At 41.7% G+C, this 22160-nt stretch overlaps 1 protein-coding gene across 2 annotated transcripts in view; it reads right to left on the bottom strand.

Moving 5' to 3' along the window:
• LOC134338833 (deleted in malignant brain tumors 1 protein-like) overlaps nucleotides 1–22160 on the bottom strand; it is a 118844-nt gene that overhangs the window by 93198 nt on the left and 3486 nt on the right. For both annotated transcript variants that reach the window (XM_063034936.1, XM_063034937.1), the window contains exons 2-4: nucleotides 14489–14573; nucleotides 7370–7481; nucleotides 939–974 (exon numbers count right to left, since the gene is read on the bottom strand). In XM_063034936.1, coding sequence (XP_062891006.1) covers nucleotides 939–974; nucleotides 7370–7400 — 67 coding nt within the window. In that variant the 5' untranslated portion in view covers nucleotides 7401–7481; nucleotides 14489–14573. The remainder of the gene's footprint in view (nucleotides 1–938; nucleotides 975–7369; nucleotides 7482–14488; nucleotides 14574–22160) is intronic.

Genomic DNA, 22160 nt, shown 5'->3' with positions numbered 1-22160 from the left:
CACTTCTGATATTTGAACATTCTCCACGATTAAATAATAGTCCACACTATTTTTCCTTTTATCAAAATGTATTATCGTACAATTCCCAACACTGTATTCCACCAACCACATTTTTGCACAATCATCCAAATTGTCTAAGTCCAGCTGTATTCAATTTGCTTTCTCAGCAGTACCTACCCTTCCACTTGGTATCATCCTCAAGCTTTGCCACTAAACGATCAAATATATTATCGAATTCACTGAAAAACAATGTGTAAAATATCTGTCCCCATACAGACTAATACCATGGGTCACTGGCAGCAAACCAGAAATGCCCCCTTAATATCCACAAAGTCACAAAGCCAAAAACCACAGTATGTGCCAATGATTTAAGACGAGAAGAGTGGGTTCAGAAGGACTCCACTCCACAAAAGGACTCAGTAGAGAGAGAGAGAGAGAGAGAGAGAGAGAGAGAGAGAGAGAGAGAGAGAAAGAAAGAAAGAATAAAGGAATATATGGGCCGAGCTGCAGCAAGAAATGGTGAGGCAGATACAAACATAAACGTGTCCAAATGGCATGTAAAATGCTGTTGGATACGTTCTTCGATAGGACACTTTCAGATCAATATGGAACAAACCCGAGCAGAAGGGACGAGCCCAGCCCGACGGCATTAACGAGGAGGGCCAAAGGCACTGTTTGTTTGTTGTTTTCGACTGTTACTATGACCGCAAGCAACCTTTCGAGCAAATATATCTCTATTCGCTATGACGTCTCAAAATGTTCTGCAAACGGTAGAGATACAGTCGAAGTGATAAAGGTGAAAGCACACAGATACAAAAATATTGGAAAAAGTTTTATCTTTGACATCATCAAATCGAATATTCACACCATGAATGAACAATGCAATTAACCGCATTTGAAAAGCTATATATAATATTTTCGAAAAATAAGTCACTAACCTTGCGAACGAACAATCTGTTGAACGTTCAGAAGCACTGAAACAAGAGGGATAAAATAAGGTTTTTTTATTGCAAAAGCAACAGCTGAAATGCATTCTTAATTAATTTCACGTTGGAAATAAGGAAAGCTTTTTTCTTTCATATTTTGTATCCTAAATCATGTTTCAACTTATCAGCAGTTGAATCATATCTGTTGGAGAAGAAACACAGTTAACTGTTCACATCTTAGATTTCACGGTAGAACTTAGCAGGACACAGAAGAAGGATTTAAGTATGCTGGGAGGATTGGAGAGAAGAAGCAGGTATTTGATCTGTATTCTCAGAATAATGCCCATCAGAGGACTTGGGAACTGCATCTGAGTTTGCATCTGGGCTCTCTAAAGCCTTTCAGACGCGGTATTGATATTAACAACTTCAATAACTTAATTTTTCGGTTATTGTCAGTCGTCCAGCTCTAATACCCACCCTGCTGAGTTAATTGGTCATTGTAAATTGGCCTGTAGTGATGTTAGTGTTCATTGTGTTTGTCAGAGATTAGTGACGCAGCGTTTTCCGAAGATCTGGAAGGGTCTCCTTCGAGCTGAATCGCTAAATAAACAAATATCATCTCAAACCTGATTTTTTTTCCTTTTCTCTCGGAGTAGAGGTTACTGTCAGCCTGATAAACTGTCATTGCTCAACTGCTCTGCAATGCGCAACTCCCACCTAATTTTGCCAAGGCTGTTCTTCGATATCCTCACTCTCTAACTGCTACCAATCGCTCAGCGACCTGATATCTTTGGGTAAGCGTCATTCCCATTGATACCCTTCTTTTGCTCTGTAAGAGCTATTTGCTTCAGCAGTCCCCCTGTTGTCTCACTTTCTGCTCCCACGAAGTGTCTCAGATGTGAGAACGTGATTTCCAAGCTCATGGCACGGATATGAAATGTTGCTGATGATGATGGTGATGATGATGATGAAAATGATAATGATGATGATGATGATGATGATGATGATGATGATGATGATGATGAAGATGATGATTACAATTATAGTATTAATAATTAAATGTATCCATCTAGCAGCATGTTTAATGCTTGTCGGGTATTTCAAAAAACTAATTCTCCAATTATATATGGTATGATGAAGTAGTTTGGAACACAGCCTCATTCAAGTGGACGAAATCAATATCGACGAAATAGAGAAAAGAATCGATATTGTAATGTTAATTAAAGTTATTGGGGTGATCAGATGTTCAGTGAAATACTGTGTGAAGTAGAAAGCAGTGTCGATTGCCAATAATATAAATGTTTCGACTTGCGTGATGTAAGCCAATAGATGTTGAATACCATACACTTTATTTCTACATTTAAGTGGAGCAGTGCGGCAAGGCTGATCCATGATGTATATCGAGACTACTTAGATCAAAACGAGATTGCCATCGAAGATGTCTGTATATGTGCACATTTGTCAATTTGGCTGCTTTTTTCTTTGTTTATTTAATTAATTAATTATCCATTTAGTTGTCTATTTATTTATTTATTTATTTATTTATTAGCGTCTATCCATCTATTTGTTTACCTATATATTAATTTATTTATTCAATAAATAATTTCTAATTTTATCTATCTAGCTATGTTTATTTATCAATTTTATGTGTTTATTTATTCCTCTGGTGTTTTATTTATTCATTTATTTATTTATTATTTTTGTTTCTTTGTTCATTCGTTCAATTGTTTGTTTATGTGATTGTTTATTTTTTCTTTGTTTACTTATTTACTTCCTATCCTATTTGCTTATTTATTCTATTGAAATAAATATTGAAGTCTAGATTGCGGCACTTGTAAATGACAGCCACATATCAAAGACAAATTAGCACTGGTTGTGGCGAAATGATGGAAAATATGCAACAATTGGATTTGAAACCATAGTTACATGTTCGGTGCGCATTGCTGATGGCCACATAGCCTATGTACGTTTGACAAGAACAGGCACCCGATGTTTGCAAATAATAGACAACGAGGGCATACGAGGAACAATACGGGAGATCTGAGAAAAGACATGCATTTCCTAAAGTATACTTCATTGCCAAGATGAAACACATTCACTTTTAAAACTGATCGTTGAATAGACATATCAATGTAATAAATACTGCAAAGAAACCGATACGAATGTGAGCATATCCAGAAGAGAACACACGAACATATAATGTATGTTGTCTCTTTATGCTGGTATTGATGTCCCGTTAAGCAAATCAAAGTCATGGAGTAATTGAGAAATACACCACAGAAACAGCCCCTTCAGTCTATCAAATATATTCCGAAACTATTTACACTGTCTACTCCATTCGACTTGCCCGGGGACCTTTGTCTTTCATATAACTAAAGGCCATGTCCCGATACAAACTTCTCTTAAGCGTTAAAATCGAGCTCTCATTGGCCATTTGTGCTGGCAGTTCATTCCATACTTTGATACTCTGAGTGAAGAAGTTACCCCACCCATGTTCCCATAAAACATTTCACCATTCAACTTTTAGCCATGAAGTCCGGTTGTACTCCCATCCACCTACTATAAAAAGAAAGGTTGTTCGCATTTACCCTACCTAGTCACTTCATTATTTCAAATCTCCTCTGAATCTTATACGTTCTGAAGAATACAGTCCTAACCGATTCAATCTTTCCTTGTGAAACCCGGCTGGTTTCCTTGCCTGCATAAGTCGAGGGAATACAAACTCCGGTCCCACCAAAATCTGACTGAGACGGCTCTCCTACTCCAAACTCCGGTTTGTGTGGATTCCGTGTAATTTGCTGTCCTCTTACAACTCGGTGCAAGAAATAGCAGATAGCAGACTGCAAACGATTGAAGGAAATGTATGTATGAATCTTAAATGAAGGGTTTGTAAAGAAAAGAAAAAGGCAATAATGGTGCATATAATTGAAAAGCCAAATATGCACAAGTCAGAGCTCGAGTCTTCCAAAAGTAATATTCACCAATACTCAGACGACTGCGGCACCCAGTGTGTGGGAAACTCGGCTTCTGCTTCGGCACGCTCGCCTACACTCCCTTCCACCCGAAAAGTATCGACAGCCCACGACTTCGCCCCTACCGGGCTCTCAATAGTAGCAGGCAGATCCACTGCCGTTACATTAGCGCTGGTCTGAACGAAAACAGTGTTTGCCCGCCATTTTGTCAAACCTCCGCTCCATGATCGTAACGTTTCCTAGTGCTTTAACAGTTCTTAAAATACGAATTAAGAATTCATTGGGGCCACGAATGTCTACCCCACGCAATACACACGCATTCTTGCCGGTAACCCTGTGAATTCACACCATCGTTTAACCTCACAGTGTCCGTAGCCACGTATCTTAATTACTATCCCGGACAATGGTTTAACACAGGCTTATGTTGTTTGGTTTCACTTAGATGTCATTTGTTTTCACTTAGTTATGTGCGCTGCAATAGGCTCTACCTCTACCTCCACACTTTATATATATATATATATATATATATATATATATATATAGGCGTCCGTTTGTCTCATGAGACCATGGATTTACGCCTTGGAAGGTTTCCAGGGCGCAGGCCTGGGCAAGGTTGTATGGAAGACTAGCAGTTGCCCATGCTGCAAGTCACCCCTCTCCACACCACCAGTGTTGTCCAAGGGAAGGGCATTATCCCCCATGCAGCTTGGCACCGGTGTCGGTGCAATGTGTGGTTAAGTGCCTTGCTCAAGGACACACACGCTGCCTGAGCCAAGGCCCGAACTACCGACTTTCAAATCACTAGACGAACGCGTTAACCACTTGGCCACGGGCCAACACGCCTACACACTGGTGGCAATATTAAAGAGGTGTTTTTAAAAAACCTCCAGATCTGTGCGCGGAAGTGGTCACATCCATTATTAGAAGACGCAAGCTTCGCAAAGAATTGGTTTTGATAGTCAGCAGCTAAGGACATATGCTGACAGCATATGGTTGATTTTGGAATTAGATTTTTCGTCAGTTGCAGGGTGGGATTGTATTGCAACTGCTTTCTAAGCAGTCAGTTGAGGTCAGTTTCAAAACTTGTGCAACGCTCGATGAAAACTGGGTGCTAGAAACAGAATTCCAAGAGACGTGAGTATACAAAGTGTGCTGACATGATTGCTTTTATGAAAGCTATTTACTCTGTGTGTTGAGTCGGCAAAAAGACTTCCCAGTATCATGAATGCTTCTGATATTCATTCCACATATTTCCTCTTGTTTCAAAATGGGGAACATATATCTGCAATGTTTTATTTCATTTGGGAACTATGCATTACCACCTATAGTACGACCATAGCAATAGACCTCTTAGTCGTTCAAATAACTTTGACATTATTTATAATAATAATAATAATAATAATAATAATAATATCAAGAACACCAACAACAATAATATTGATAATAATATATCGTATTTTCACAGACTGTCTGCATTCCTTCAGACTGGTTGTTTGTCAGTCATCGTTTGTGTGTAGAAATACAAATTAATTCTACTGTGAATGCCCGCCATTGTTTGAAGTCTGATGGACAGAAGATACCCCAACAGGGGGGATAAAAAGGGACAGGTTCACTTAGGCAACCGACACCACTCACGACACCACGAGGTAACGAGACCCTGGAAGCGGTGCGCCCCTACAAGTCGGTGGGAGGTTTGGAGGGCTGGTCGCGGGACCAGCCATAGACGCACAGGGTGGAAAGATACGGGCGGCGGGAACCTGGTGTGTGTGTCCGCCCTTGCCTGGGTGCCGGGTTCACCGCAGAGGAGCGATCGTATCTGGAACGGAGGGGTCACAGTCGGTGACCTCAGAAGACATTACAAAGGGCTCGCTCGAAAGCTGACTGCGAGGAATATCAAAGGCCTGTTTGGAATCCGATTTCAATATTCATTCGTTCTCTCTCTCCCTTCAACGGCACAACAGCGATTACTGCGAACTGAACTAAATTGAACTCTGTCACTTGCAATTGATCATTTTACCCCTAGACTGCGATACAGCTTGATTGATCCTATTATACTAGTTCTGTGTACATGTGTGTTTATTCATTGCTAACCTGTTGCATTTATATCCTTACTATTAGAGTACTGTGTTGCTTATTTCTTTAATAAAACTTTCTTAGTTCCAGTAATTCAGACTCCAACTGAGTGGTCCATTTCTGCTGGTTTGGCAACCCAGTTACGGGGTACGTAACAATAGATCACCAAAATTGTTCACAATTCTCCAAATTTGCACTCACCAATATTCGAGACAAACTCAACAACACATTCCATTATCTATATCCAATACTTTGATTAACGAGGGGAGATTGGATGAAGGACAATCTGCCAACAGCTGTGTTTACGGCCCTATCTACCTAAGACGTCACTCTCAAAGAGATATGCACCTCTATTTCCATATTCCTTTAGTCTACCACATTCCCCAGTACCCTACCGTTTAACTCTGTAAGACCTACCGTGATGACATTACCGATGAACGTGGACAGTTGTGTGCAGGTATGAGGAAACGTAAAATCTATATTGCAGGGGAAGAAGTTTATTTTGTACGTCTCAAAACACTGGAGAATCTGTAAATTATAATTGCAGAGTGTTAACCCTGCGAGTAAAGGGGGATGATCGTGAAAAGTCCTGAGTGAATTTGTAGCATTAGCAACAACCTAGTCAATAAATGGATGCAACCAACCGATCAGATTATGCTGCATTTATTTTTGGCTGTTTTATGAAGATAGATACATTGTAGCAAGTCGCAATGAGAATCATAAAATCCATCAGTTCTGAAGAATTCAACCAGAAACAGTCTGTGACGTCATTTGTTTTCACTTAACTATCTGCGCTGCAATATGCTCTACCTCTACCTACACACCGGTGGCAAGATTAAAGAGGTGTGTTTCAGAGATTTCTAGATCTGTGCACGAAAGTGTGCACATCCATGACTAAAAGGCGCAAGCTTCGCAAAGAATTGGTTTTGATAGTCAGCAGCAAAGGAACTATGCTGACAGTGTACGGTTGATTTTGGAATTAAAGTTTTCGTTAGTTGCACCGCGGGATTTTGTTTCAACTGCAGTCAGTTGAGGTCAGTTTCAAACTTGTGCAATGCTTGATGAGAACTGGGTCCTAGGAACAGAATTGCAAGGGACGTGAATATACCGAATGTGCTGACATGACTCTTTTTAAGAAAGCTATTTACTCTGTGTGTTGAGTCTGCAAAAAGACTTCCCAGTATCATGAATGCTTCTGATATTCTTTCCACATATTTCCTCTTCCTTCAAAATGGGGAACATATATGTGCAATTTTAGTCGCTACTTCAGTTCAGGCAAACACATTTTCCCCATTTCCCCTGCCATAAGACACTAAAACCTGCTTCTTACTGCTGTTAATGCGGTAGCCTGCCAACATTCATTGAAGGGATTGTTTGACAAAGATTCATTTCACTTACCTAAGGTGAGTATCGTTAACAAGTAAGTCATGTTTTGCTGTCCACAAGATTCTGAACTCGGGAAATTGCTTCCCTCTCCTTTATAAACAGTCAGCAGATCAGAAAGAGGAACCTAGGGGAATAAATGAAGTATCATTTCAAAAACGGCAGAAGTGTTGCAAAAGATCTGAACTGCTGACAATGACTCATATTATTGTAAGTTTTTAATTTTAGCCCTAAAAGAACTTTTTCTTATTATTTTTACCGCACCAAATGTGCAGTTGGATGTTGGAATTTCCATAATTTTCGTCCCTCCTATCTCCACATTCTGATATACCGCACCTGACCGAGATCAATCTACCTCTTTCCAATTTTTCATTCAGAACACACCTTCCACTTAGTTGCAAAGGTTATCTATCCTCAATATTTTCAATTAACATGAAGGACTCGACTCGAAACCTTAAACATTCGTTTTCCTCTACAAATGCTGCTTGACACATAAATTTCCCCAAGCATAATTTGTAATCCAGTACTCTAGGTTTCAACATCCGCAATCCCATAAGTCTCTCCTTTGTTTTACATTATCATTTCTATTGAAGTATAAAATATTGTCTGACCGGATTCTCCGTAGCGGCTGTCCAATTAACAACGATTTCCTTATTTGTTTCACTCACTGAATCTTTCCCCGAACACGGTCAAGCCCTACCAGTGGTCAACCCTGAGCATTTCGAGTCACAGAGTTAAAGAGTATGGAAACAATTCTTTCTGCCTAACTAGTCCATGCAAAAAAATGTTACAAACGGGAGGGATTCAAATTTATGGGGCATTGGAACCAATTCTAGCGGAGGTGAGACCGGTACAAACAGGATGGACTGCACCTGGGCTGGACTGGAACCAATGTCCTAGGGGGAGCGTTTGCTGATCTTGCACAGAAGGATTTAAACTAATGTGGCAGGGGGATGGGAACTAGTTCAGAGAGACAGAGGGGTGTAAACTGAGGGTACAAGCAAAAAGTAGTGAGTTGAAAAGTAAAAGTGGCAGGCAGGCAAATCCAGGGCAAAAATCAAACAGGGCAGCTTTTCAACATAATTGCATAAGGGCTAAGAATGTTGTAAAAAGAAACCTGAAAGCGTTGTGTGTCAACGCAAGAAGCATTCGTAACAAGGAGGATGAATTGAATGTGCAGATAGTTATTAATGAATATGATACAGTTGGGATCACAGAGACATGGATCCAGAGTGACCAAGGATGGGAGCTCAACATTCAGGGATATTCAATATTCAGGAGGGATAGACATGCAAAAAAAGGGGCTGCTGTAGCGTTGCTGGTTAGAGAGGAGATTAACGCAATAGAAAGGAAGGACAGTAGCCTGGATGATGTGGAATCGAAATGAGTAGAGCTGCAGAACACTAAGGGGCAGAAAACGTTGGTGGGAGTTGTGTACAGGCCACCTAACAGTAGTAGTGAGGTTGGGGATGGCATTAAACAGGGAAGTAGAAATGCGTGCAATAAAGGATCAGCAGTTATAATGGGTGACTTCAATCTACATATAGATTGGGTGAACCAAATTGGTAAGGGTGCTGAGGAAGAGGATTTCTTGGAATGTATGCGGTGTGAGTTTCTGAACCAACGTGTTCAGGAACCTACTGAAGAGCAGGCCATTCTACACTGGGTATTGAGAAATGAGGAAGGGTTAGTTAGCAATCTTGTCGTGCGAGGCCCCTTGGGTAAGAGTGACCAGAATATGGTGGAATTCTTCATTAAGATGGAGAGTGACATAGTTAATTCAGAAACAAAGGTTCTGAACTTAAAGAAGGGTAACTTTGAAGGTATGAGACGTGAATTAGCTTAGACTGGCAAATGCTACTTAAAGTGTTGACGGTAGATACGCAATGGCAAGCATTTAAAGATCGCATGGACCCGTGGCTGACAAGGGAAATTAGGGATAGTATCAATTCCAAAGAAGACACATACAAATTAGCCAGAAAAAGTAGCACACCTGAGGACTGCGAGAAAATCAGAGTCCAGCAGAGGAGGACAAAGGGCTTAATATGGAAAGGAAAAAAAGATTATGAGAGAAAGCTGGCAGGGAACATGAAAACTGACTGTAAAAGCTTTTATAGATATGTGAAAAGAAAAAAAAGATTGGTTAAGACAAATGTAGGTCCCTTACAATCAGAAACAGGGTGAATTGATCATGGGGAACAAGGACATGGCAGACCAGTTGAATAACTACTTTGGTTCTGTCTTCACTAAGGAGGACATAAATAATCTTACGGAAATAGTAAGGGACCGAGGGTCTAGTGAGATGGAGGAACTGAGGGAAATACATGCTAGTAGGGAAGTGGTGTTACATAGAAACATAGACATAGAAACATAGAAACATAGAAAACAGGTGTAGGAGTAGGCCATTCGGCCCTTCGAGCCTGCACCACCATTCAGTATGATCATGGCTGATCATCCAACTCAGAACCCTGTACCAGCCTTCCCTCCATACCCCCTGATCCCTTTAGCCACAAGGGCCATATCTAACTCACTCTTAAATATAGCCAATGAACCGGCCGCAACTGTTTCCTGTGGCAGAGTATTCCACAGATTCACCACGCTCTGTGTGAAGAAGTTTTTCCTAATCTCGGTCCTAAAAGGCTTCACCTTTATCCTCAAAATGTGACCCCTCGTTCTGGACTTCCCCAACATCGGGAACAATCTTCCTGCATCTAGTCTGTCCAATCCCTTTAGGATTTTATATATTTCATCAGATCCCCCCTCAATCTTCTAAATTCCAACGAGTATAAGCCTAGTTCATCCAGTCTTTCATCATATGAAAGGTAAAGGTGTTAGGTAAATTGAAGGGATTAAAGGCAGATAAATCCCCAGGGCCAGATGGTCTGCATCCCAGAGTGCTTAAGGAAGTAGCCCAAGAAATAGTGGATGCATTAGTGATAATTTTTCAAAACTCTTTAGATTCTGGATTAGTCCCTGAGGATTTGAGGGTGTCTAATGTAACCTCACTTTTTAAAAAAGGGGTGAGAGAGAAACCGAGGGATTATAGACCGGTTAGCCTGACATTGGTGGTGGGGAAAATGCTCGAGTCAGTTATCAAAGATGTGATAACAGCACATTTGGAAAGTGGTGAAATCATCGGACAAAGTCAGCATGGATTTGTGAAAGGAAAATCTTGTCTGACGAATCCTATAGAATTTTTTGAGGATGTAACTGGTAGAGTGGATAGGGGAAAATCAATGAATGTGGTATACTTATATTTTCAAAAGGCTTTTGACAAGGTCCCACACAGGAGATCAGTGTGCAAACTTTAAGCACGCGGTATTGGGGGTATGGTATTGATGTGGATCGGAATTGGTTGGCAGACAGGAAGCAAAGAGTGGGAATAAACGGGACATTTTCAGAATGGCAGGCAATGACTAGTGGGGTACTGCAAGGCTCAGTGCTGGGACCCCAGTTGTTTATAATATATATTAAAGATTTAGACGAGGGAATTAAATGCAGCAATCCCAAGTTTGCGGACGACACGAAGCTGGACGGCAGTGTTAGCTGTGAGGAGGATGCTAAGAGGATGCAGGGTGACTTGGATAGATTAGGTGAGTGGGCAAATTCATGGCAGATGCAATTTAATGTGGATAAGTGTGAGGTTATCCACTTTGGTGGCAAGAACAAGAAAGCAGATTATTATCTGAATGGTGGTCGATTAGGAAAAGGAGAGGTGCAACGAGACCTGGGTGTCATTGTACACCAGTCATTGAAAGTGGTCATGCAGGTACAGCAAGTGGTGAAAAAGGCGAATGGTATGCTGGCATTCATAGCAAGAGGATTCGAGTACAGTAGCAGGGAGGTTCTACTGCAGTTGTACAAGGCCTTGGTGAGACCACACCTGGAGTATTGTGTGCAGTTTTGGGCCCCTAATCCAGCGGTCCCCAACCACCGGGCCGCAGAGCATGCGCTACCGGGCGGGAGGAAACGATATGATTTGGCGATATGAGTCAGCTGCACCTTTCCTCATTCCTTGTCACGCCCACTGTTGAGCTATTACGCACGCGAGGTCATTACGCGTCCATGTCAGCGCAGGAAGGAGATCAACTCCTCGAGCTTGCAAATGACGGCCGGCTGCAAAGTATGTTTGTTATAACATCTCTGCCGGCATTCTGAATCAAAGTCAATGCTAAATATCCTGAGATAGCCACGAAAGCACCGAAAACGTTCTTTCCATTTCTAACATATCTCTGCGATGAATGCAACGAAAGCTAAATTGCTGAATAGACTGGACATAAGGAACCCCGTTCGAGTATCGCTGTCTCCCATCACCCCTCGATAGGACTGTCTTGAGCCCAGGGCTCCCACTGATTCAGCGATATTGGTGCGTTGCAATGATTTTATATGTTCATACGGGGAAAATATGCGCTGTGTGTTCAATATCCAAACGTTACTTAAAATGTTATGATGCTATTGACTTATATAACCATATAACAATTACAGCACGGAAACAGGCCATCTCTGCCCTTCTACTCCGTGCCGAAGGCTACTCTCACCTCGTCCCACCGATCCGCACTCAGCCCATAACCCTCCATTCCTTTCCTGTCCATATACCTATCCAATTTAACTTTAAATGATAACATCGAACCTGCTTCTGCCACTTCTACTGGAATACGCTCAACACTTACTTCAAGCTCCCCTGTCCTCCCCTGATAATTGTCTTATCACTGTATTCATGCGAGCAAAACATGCGCTGTGTGTCTAATATTAAATTTGTTAGATAAACCATTTTAGAAACGAAATTCAGTGTATTAGCCACTTATCACCTATATTCCGGTCGCGATTAACAGCCCCCCACCCCCGCCCGAACAGAATCGCCAAAAACGATTTGTAGCAAAATAATCGGCACGTGCACGCATGCGCACTGGTGCCCGCGCAAGGCTTCATGGTCCTTGTAGTCTTTCTCGGGGTAAACCCAACGTATTTGATTGCTACTCTTGTCCGTTGGCAACACTACCCACGCCCCACACCCCGGGTCGGCCGGTCCGCAAGAATATTGTCAATATGAAACCGATCCGCAGTGCAAAAAAGGTTGGGGACCCCTGCCCTAATCTGAGGAAAGACATTCTTACCATAGAGGAAGTACAAAAAAGGTTCACTAGATTAAGTCCTGGGATGGCAGGACTTTCATACGAAGAAAGACTGGATCTACTAGGCTTATACTCGCTGGAATTTAGAAGATTGAAGGAGGATGTTATTGAAACGTATAAAATTCTAGAGGGATTGGACAGGCTAGATGCAGGAAGATGGTTTCCGATGTTGGGGAAGTCCTGAACGAGGGAGCACAGTGTAAGGATAAAGGGGAAGCCTTTAAGTACCAAGATGAGGAAAAACTTCTTCACACAGAGAGTGGTGACTCTGTGGAAATCTCTGCCACAGGAAACAGTTGAGGCCAGTTTATTGGCTATATTTAAGAGGGAGTTATATATGGCCCATGTGGCAAAAGGGATCAGGGGGTATGGAGATAAAGCAGGTACAGGGTTCTGAGTTGGATGATCAGCAATGATCATACTGAATGGCGGTGCAGGCTCGAAGTGCCGAATAGCCTACTCCTGCACCTATTTTCAATGTTTCTATGTTTCTCTGCTGACGAAGATGCACAGGAAGACAGAGAAGAAGATACGAAGTCCAGGGCTTGAAGACATTGACATTAATTAAAAGTTAAATATCGGATTTTATCTAAAACAAACGAAATAGAATAGAGCATAAATGTTTGAATTTTAGTCGGGGCTTCAGTTCAGACAAACAGATTTTCTTCTATTCCCCTGCCATAAGACTCTGAAGCCTGCTTCTTACTGCTGTTAATGCGGTAGCCTGCCACCATTCATTGAATGGATTGTTTTACAGAGAATCATTTCACTTAACTAAGGTGAGTATCGTTGACGAGTAATTCATGTTTTGCTGTCCACAAGATTCTGAACTCAGGAAATTACTTCCCTCTTCTTTATATACACTCATCAGATCAGAAAGAGGAACCCAGTGAAACAAATGAAGCATCATTTCAAAAAGAGTAGCAGTGTTGCAAAAGATCTGAACTGCTGACAATGACTCATATTATTTTGTTTAATTTTAGCCCTAAAACTACTTTTTTTAAATTTTTACCGCAGCAGATGTGCAGTTTGTTCCGTTGCTATTTCCACACAGTAATTTCCTTCCCTCCGATCTCCACATTCTAGTACACCGCACCTGACCGAGATCAACCTACCGCTTTCCAAACTTTCATTCAGAACACACCTTTCGCTTATTTGCATAGGCTACTCTCCTCAGTATTTTCAATTAACATGAAGGCTCTACTCGAAACCTTAAACTTTCGTTTTCCTCTACACAAATGCTGCTTGACACATAAATTTCCCCAAGCGTTACTTGTAATCCAGTACTCTAGGTTTCAACATCTGTAATCCCGTGACTCTGCCCTTTGTTTTATATTAACATTTCTACTGAAGTATACAATATTATCTGACCGGATTTTCCGTAGCGGCTCTCCAATTAATAACGATTTCCTTATTTTTTTTCACTCACTGAATCTTTCCCCAAGCACGACCTTGCCCTACCAGTGCTTAAGGCTGCGCGTGTAGAGTTACAGAGTTAAAAAATATCGAAACAATTCCTTCTGCCTAATTCGGTCGTGCTGACGAAGATGCTCAGGAAAACAGACAAAGCACATCTATCCTTTCGTTCTAACTCCAGTCTTCACATGCGCAGCCTTTTTCTCATGAAGCTCCTTGGTAACCTCCTCCTAAAACTCTACAGGTTTGATTAGACATGATCTACCACGCAGGAGCGACACTATGTTAACTATTCCCAGTCATGCCTGGGAATAAAAATAATTACATATTCTGCCCGTTAAATTCCTTCCGATAATTTACCCACGACTAACGTCGTGCTCAGCGGTCTATAAGCTCTCTGTTTATTTTCAGAGAATCTGCTTAACAACGGAACATTAGCTATCTTCCAAACCTCCGTCACCTCACGCGAGCTTGACATTTTAAATAACCATTCCTAGAGCGTGGCTATTGGGATAATTAGGACTGACACGTCAACAGAGAGTCAATTTAGAGGTATTCACAGCTTTTAGATAGATGGATTCTTTACCTAGAAATCTCAGTCGCCCAGAAGGCATGCGTTGGAGGTTCTGTTCATCGGCCTCGCTGTGTTGCGCTCTTTGTTCAAAGTTAATCTATGAAAAAGCTCATGGACGTTAAGTTGATGAGAATAATAAGAGAGGAAGAGAGAGAGAGAGAGCGAGGGAGAGAGAGGGGGAGAGAAAGAGAGAGAGAGAAACGAATATCGTAATTCTTCGTAATTTAATAACACAATTCGATCTACGAAGGACCATTGTGTAATACAGAAAGGAATCAGGCCGCTGGACAGAGTATATCCCTTACCCCTCACAGCCCTTTCTATTTCATTTATCTATCTATTTTTAACTTAGATGCTCTTATTACACCTTCACCTGTTCTTCTGGAATCTCGGAAAAAGTTGCAGGTCAATTTCTTAACAATCATTTCCCTTCTTTATTAACACAACGCCCTCTGATTTTGTTTTTCTCTTTTTGATTTCGCGACGATGGGAAGAAAACCACACGTGTTGATCTTATCTGTAATCCTGATTATCTCATACGCATCCAAAGTAATAACAACTGAACCCCTTGATCATGTCTGCATGATTTTTAGGTATTTAGATGCTCACATATGCTTCCCTAATTAGATATTTACATTAAGACCATAAGGTAAAGAAGCCGAATTTGGCCCTTTGGCCCAGCGAGTCTGCTTCGCGATTTCATCATTTCCGATCCATATTTTCCCTGAGCCTCAATTTTCATCCTTCTTTCTCTATCCCTTAATGCCCTGACAAATTAATAATCTATCTACCCCTGCCTTAAATATCTGTATATACTTGGCCTCCTCCACAGCCGGCTGTGGCAAAAAGTTCTGGAAATTAGCCTCTCTGTGTCTAACGAAATTCTTCATCATCTCGTTTATAAAAAGACGCTGCTCTATTGTGAGGCTGCATCCTCTGGTCCTATACTTTCCCACCGTAGAAAAAAAAAATCCTCTCCAGATCCATACTACCACGGCCTTCTAAAAATTCTTCACGTTATAGTTATTGTGAATTATGATTAAAGCAGATCAAAGCTGTCAAACACTCGTCGTGGACATGCCCTTTAAACCTGGAATTATTTTCGTGAACATTCTTTGATCCCTTGCCAGTGTCATCGCATCCTTTCTAAGATAGTGGTCCAATAATGCTTAAATAATCCGAGATCTTGATAATGTCTCAACATTATGTTTATGCTTTTGTATTCTAGCCACCTTGAAATTAATGCTAACATTGCATTTACCTTCCTCGCCGTACAATAAAGCTACAAATCAACCTTCAAGGAATCCTGTGGATGAGGACTCCCAACTCACTCTATGCCTCAAACTTTTGATTTTCTCTCTATTTAGAAAACAGTCGATCCTTTTATATTTTTCTAAGAAGGTGCATGACCATACCCGTCCTGACATGTAATTCCATCTGCCACTCATTTTTTCCGGCTTCCGAATCTCTCCTAATATTTTGCAGCCTTTCTACTTCCCCCAAAGTACATGCCCTGCTACCTATCTTCGTAATGCCCGCGAACCTGGCAACGCAACCATGAGAACGGTCATCCAAATAATTAACATATAACGTAAAAAGAATTGGTCCCAACACAGATCCCTGTGCAATACCACTAGTCACCGTTAGCTAACCGGAAAAGACTCCCTTTATTCCCACTCTTTGCCTGGTGACATGCAGCCAGTGCTCGAAGCATACTAGCATATTTTCTGTAATACTATGGACTCTGAAGCTGTTAAGCAGAATCATGTGTGGAAAAATAGATCGATGCTTCTTTCCCTATCCTTCTTGTTATTTATTCAAAGAATTCCAACGGATTGGTCGGGCAAGAATTTCTTTTGAGGAAGCAGTGCTGACTGTGCCCTATTTTATCATGTGCCTCCAAGTACCCCGAAATAATATCAATAACGAGCGATCCCAGCACCTTCTCAACCACTGAGGTCAGTTTAACTAATCTGCAATTTCCCTTCTTCAGTTTCTCACTCTTCTTCAAGAGTGCGGTGACATTTGCAATCTGCCAGTCCTCGGGAGCCATGTCAGAAACCACTGATATCATTGATATTGCGTCCCGAATCTCTTCAGTTGCTTCTTTCAGAAGCCTGAGATTAGCCCACCTGGTTCAGGTGTCAGTTGACTTATCTATCTTCAGACCGTTCGATTTCTCAAGAACCTTCTTCGAAATAATGGCATCTTCACAGACTCCACTCGACTCCTCCCCCACCCACCCCCCCCCCACCCCCCGCACCACCACCAATTCCTCGACACTCTTGAACTTCTGGTAAACAGCTAGTATCGTCCGCATTGTATCGTTCGTCCACCATTGCCTTTTCCCGATTACTTCCTCTCCAGCATCATCTTCCTTTGCTTTGCTCTTCATATATCTGAAGAAATATACGGTATACTCTTTAATATAATTACCTATATTATTTACGTATTCCATCTTTTCTTTCTTTATGACTTTTTAGCTGTCTTCTGTTCGTGTTTAAAAGCTTCCCAATCTTCTACCATTCCGATAGTTTGTGCTCTATTATAGCCCCTCGCTCTGGCTTTCATGTTTGTTTTGATTTCTCCTGTCAGGCACCGTGTTGTCATCCTGCCTTTCGAATACTTGTCCCTCTTTGGGTTGTATCTGTTCTGCACCTTCGAAAATGCTCCTAGAAATTCATGCCATTGCTGATCTTCCGTCATTCTTGCTGATGTTCCCCTCCAATCATTTATTGCCAGCTCCTGTCTCATGCCTGTGTAATTCTGTTTACTCCACTGTGATACTGATGTATCTGACTGCAGCTTCTTCATCGCAAATTGCAACGTAAATTCTATCATATTGTGATCGCTGGCCCCGAATAATAAGTCATTCTCGAATTAATTTCAGTTCATTGCACAACACTCAATCTATAATAGCTGATCCCCAGTGGGTTCAACGGCCGGCTGTTTGAAAAAGCCATTCCATAAGCATTCTAGAAATTCCCCTTCTTGGGATCGTGTACCAGTCTGATTTTCCAAATTAACCTGGATATTCCAATTCGATATGAATAGCATAACATTGCCCTTTCGACATGCAATTTCTATCTCCTGTTGTAAGTTCTAGAAAACTCTCCACTTCTGTTTAGGAGTCTGCATATAACTCCCGTGGTGGTCTTTATAAGTTCCTTCGCTCTATCCACAAAGAGTCTACACTCCACCCCTCTGTCACCTCTTTACATTTATTTGATTTTCGTTTCTATCCCAAAAGAGCCACAAGGCCTATCTGCCGATCCTATCGATACAATATGTACACTTCGACGTTAAGCTCCCCGGTTTAGCATTCGTTCCGCCGTGATTCAGTGACGCCACAGTGTCATATATGCCAATCTGTAAAGACCTTATTCCATATTCTGCATGCATTCAAATATAGCACATTCAGTCCTGTATTTACTCCTTTTGATTTTGGCCCCCTTGTACATTACAACTCATTCTATTGATCGAAATGTTGCCCTATCGTCAGCTTCTCATTGCCGCCAGTACCACTAGACACCAACTACCACATCCTCAACACACTTCCCTGGCTTCCATCCCCAGGAAAAAAAATAGTTTAACCTCTCTCTAACTGATCGAGAAAATCTGCTCGAAGAGATATTGATAAACCTCTGGTTCATTTATAACAAATACATTTTGAATAGGTCGTACATTCTCCGGAAAACATCTCAAAGATTCACAAATGTGAAAACCTGACCCCTGCGCCGGTTTCGCAGCCATGCAATTATCTGCTAAATCATTCTATTTTGACCTCACTGGAGTGTGGCACAGGCAGCTAGCAGAGCATAATACTCCAGAGGTCCTATATTTGAGATTTTACCTTACTCCCGAAAATCACAAATCTAAAAGTGATAGTAAATCTAATAAAGCGGCTGTTGAGTGTAGCTGTATACAACATATATTTGTACACGTATATTATTGAATGTAAAATGGTATAGCACTGCAATCGGTCCCGCTGCCCACGATCTATATGATGAACATGATGTCAAATTAAACATATCTCAGTAGCCAGCATATGATCCATAAGCAGACGAATTCGATGGCGCAGTAGATGGGTTTGCGGACGATATGAAGATATGTGGAGAGGAAGGTTATTTTTAGGAAGTAGGGAGGCTACAAAACTCCAGGCAGATTTGGAAATTGGGCAAACAGATGGCAGATAGAATCGTGTGCTGGAGAAGTACATGGTCATGCACTTTGACAGAAAAAAAAAAGTGGGGACTATTTTCTACATAGAGAGAAAATTCAACTATCCTGAGGCGCAGAGGAACTGGAGAGTCCTCGTGCAGGACTTCCTGAAAGTTAGTTCACAGATTGAGTAGTGGTGAGGAAGATAACTTCAATGTTAGCATTCAAAAAGACCTGAACATAAAAGCAAGTATTTACGTTAAAGATATATAAAGTACAGATGAGGTCTCACGTGAAGTATCGTGAGCAGTTTTGAGACCCTTCTCTCAGAAAGGCAATGCTGACTCACATCGTTTCAAACGAGGTTCATGAAAATTATTTTGGTATTGAAACGATTGTTCAATGAAGAGTGTTTGGTGGCTCAGGGCTTGTACTGACTGGAATTGAGAAGACCAAGGAGCAACGCCAGTTCAGTATATCTATTGTTGAAAAGCCTCGATAGTGGATGTTTGGAGAGTATAGTTCGTAGGGTAGTGTAATCTAAGACCAGAGGACACAGCCTCAGAATAGAGGGATGTACTTTTCGAACGGAGATTGGGAGGAATTTTTTTCGACAGAGAGTAGTGACTCTGTGGAAGCCAAGTCATTGGGTATATTTCAGGCAAAAGTTGATAGATTCTTGATTAATCAGATCATGAAGGGATTCTGGGAGAAGGTAGGGGATAAAGGCTGAGCGGGGAAACAGATATGCCATGATGAAATGGCGGTGTAGTCTCGATGGCGGTGTATCCGCACTGGGCCAAATGGCCTAATTCTGCCCCTATACTTCATGGTCTTATAGTCTTATATTCTTCCGTTCTCTGGATATTCATATTCATGTTTAAACTCCTCTGTGTAATGGGATGACTAAAAGTACACATAAAACTACACACAATACTCGAAGTGCAGCGAAACTTCGTAGTAAGTAAATGAGTATATATTAGACATACAGTGCTGCCTGAAAGAGTAGCCACTGAATATAGATAATGCCCAATTATTCTTCAAGTTATTAAGTCAGCAGAATATGACGAGTAAGAGCAATTATTCAAATATACGTGTCCTGCTTAGCAGTCACTGACTCAAAATAACACGGGTGTTGTATTTCTTTAATACAAGTAGGGAAGTGAAACAACTAAACATTTCAACCAGCAGTTCCATGTTCTGTAGTGCTGACTCGAGCAAAAGTAGATTGATCTACTTTCTCGTACAACAGTTTCATTTTCAGTCAAGAATGAGCTCACTGTACTGCTCTTTGATTGCGCCATGAGCTTCCTGTTGCATGGGCGTGACTGGGGACGAACCCAAGTGCGGGACACAGATACTGAGGCAGAGTCGTTAGGCGTCGCAACTCCGCGAACGGGGAGCCAATATCTAGGAGACCATGCGAAGCTTAGAACTAACAGTTCTCAGGAATAGGAAACAAGGTTTACTCTCACAAGAGTCGACCAACAAACTGGCGAAACTGTGTAATGACGCCATCGTACTTGTTTCACAGTCTCTGATGCAAAGTAGGTGTACGATAATTGAGTAAACTAGCAATTGGAAATCTAATGTCTGTAATACTGCATAATCTGGGGGAAAGGAGCGTTAAAGGGGAACAACCAAACAGAACCATGACACTTCCCCCATTAAGAAAGTTAGAATTTGACCTTAAGATTATGTCAAAGTGTATTCTACTAACATACACGTGTTTATATAAAGACACAGAACAATGGGGAAAAAACCTTACTTAGAGCAACACACACACAAAATGCTGGTGGAACGCAGCAGGCCAGGCAGCATCTATAGGAATAGGTACAGTCGACGTTTCGGGCCGGGACCCTTCGTCAGGACTAACTGAAAGAAGAGATAGTAAGAGATTTGAAAGTAGGAGGGGAAGGTGGAGATCCAAACTGATACGAGAAGACAGGAGTGGAGGGGTAGATTTAAGAGCTGGAAAGTGGATTGGCAAAAGGGATACCAGACTGGAGAAGGGAGAGGATCATGAGACGGGAAGCCTGGGGAGAGACGGAAAGAGGGATGGGAGCCCGGAGGATGGAGAGCAGGCAAGGAGTTATAGCGAGAGGGATAGAGAGAAAAAAAAGAGAAAGAGAGAAAAAAGGGGGGAAAATAAAAAATATAAAAAATATATTAAATAAATTAATAAGGGACGGTGTGTGAAGGGGAGGAGGGGCATTAACGGAAGTTAGAGAAGTCAATATTCATGCCATCATGTTGGATGCTACCCAGACGAAATATAAGGTGTTGTTCCTCCAACCTGAATGCCACACTGTCCCTTTCACTATAACACTTTGCCTGCTCTCCACCCTCCGGGCTCCCATCCCTCTTTCTCTCTCTTCCCAGGCTTCCCGTCGATCAATAAATTAAGCGGCATACAATACAGCATTTTTCGCTTCCAGATGAGCTCAGCACCTTCTATGCTGGGTTTAGGTCGTCAAAACATGGAGGAAACATTCCGAGCTGCAAAATCCGCCGGTGGTCCTTCGGTTTCAGTCTTTGAACCCCGCCTCCGAACAGCCTTCAGGAGGGTGCACGCACGAAAGCATCCCATCTCGATCGGGTACCTGTCCAAGTGTAACGACCTCTGCTGATTAAGAGGCTGGTGTGTTCACTGAGATATTTAACCTCTCGCTTCGGCAGTATATGATGCCCACATCCCTCAAGCAGGTTTCAGTTATAGCCGTGTTCACGAACAGCATGGTGACCTACCTCAACGTCAAGCACCCAGTAGAACTTATATACAGAATCTTCGAATATCTAGACAGCAAAGATACATATACCAGGATGCTCATTGTCGTTTATAGCTATGCATTCAATACTATCATTCTCTTAAAACGAATGTATAAACTCCAAAGATTAACCTCAAAACCATATAACCATATAACAATTACAGCACGGAAACAGGCCATCTCGGCCCTTCTAGTCCCTGCCGAACTCCTACTCTCACCTAGTCCCACCGACCTGCACTCGGTCCATAACCCTTCGTTCCCTTCCTGTCCATATATCTATCTAATTTAACTTTAAACGACAACATCGAACCTGCCTCAACCACTTCTGCTGGAAGCTCGTTCCACACAGCCACCACTCTCTGAGTAAAGAAGTTCCCCCTCACGTTACCCCTAAACTTTTTCCCTTTAATTCTCAACTCATGATCTCCCGATTTAATCTCCCCGTCTCTCGATGGAAAAAGCCTATCCACGTCAACTCTATCAATCCTCCTCGTAATTTTAAACATCTCTATCAAGTCCCCTCCCAACCTTCTACGCTCCAAAGAATAAAGACCTAACTTGTTCAACCTTTCTCTGTAACTTAGGAGATGAAAACCAGGCAACATTTTAGTAAACCTCCTCTGTACTCTCTCAATTTTATTGACATCTTTCCTATAATTCGGTGACTAGAACTGTACACAATACTCCAAATTTGGCTTAACCTATGCCTTATACAATTTTAGCATTACATCCCAACTCCTACACTCAATGCTCTG

Source organism: Mobula hypostoma, chromosome 28 (assembly GCF_963921235.1).
Source record: "Mobula hypostoma chromosome 28, sMobHyp1.1, whole genome shotgun sequence".
Taxonomy (NCBI): Eukaryota; Metazoa; Chordata; class Chondrichthyes; order Myliobatiformes; family Myliobatidae; genus Mobula; species Mobula hypostoma.
This window is presented reverse-complemented; position numbering and strand designations above follow the sequence as displayed.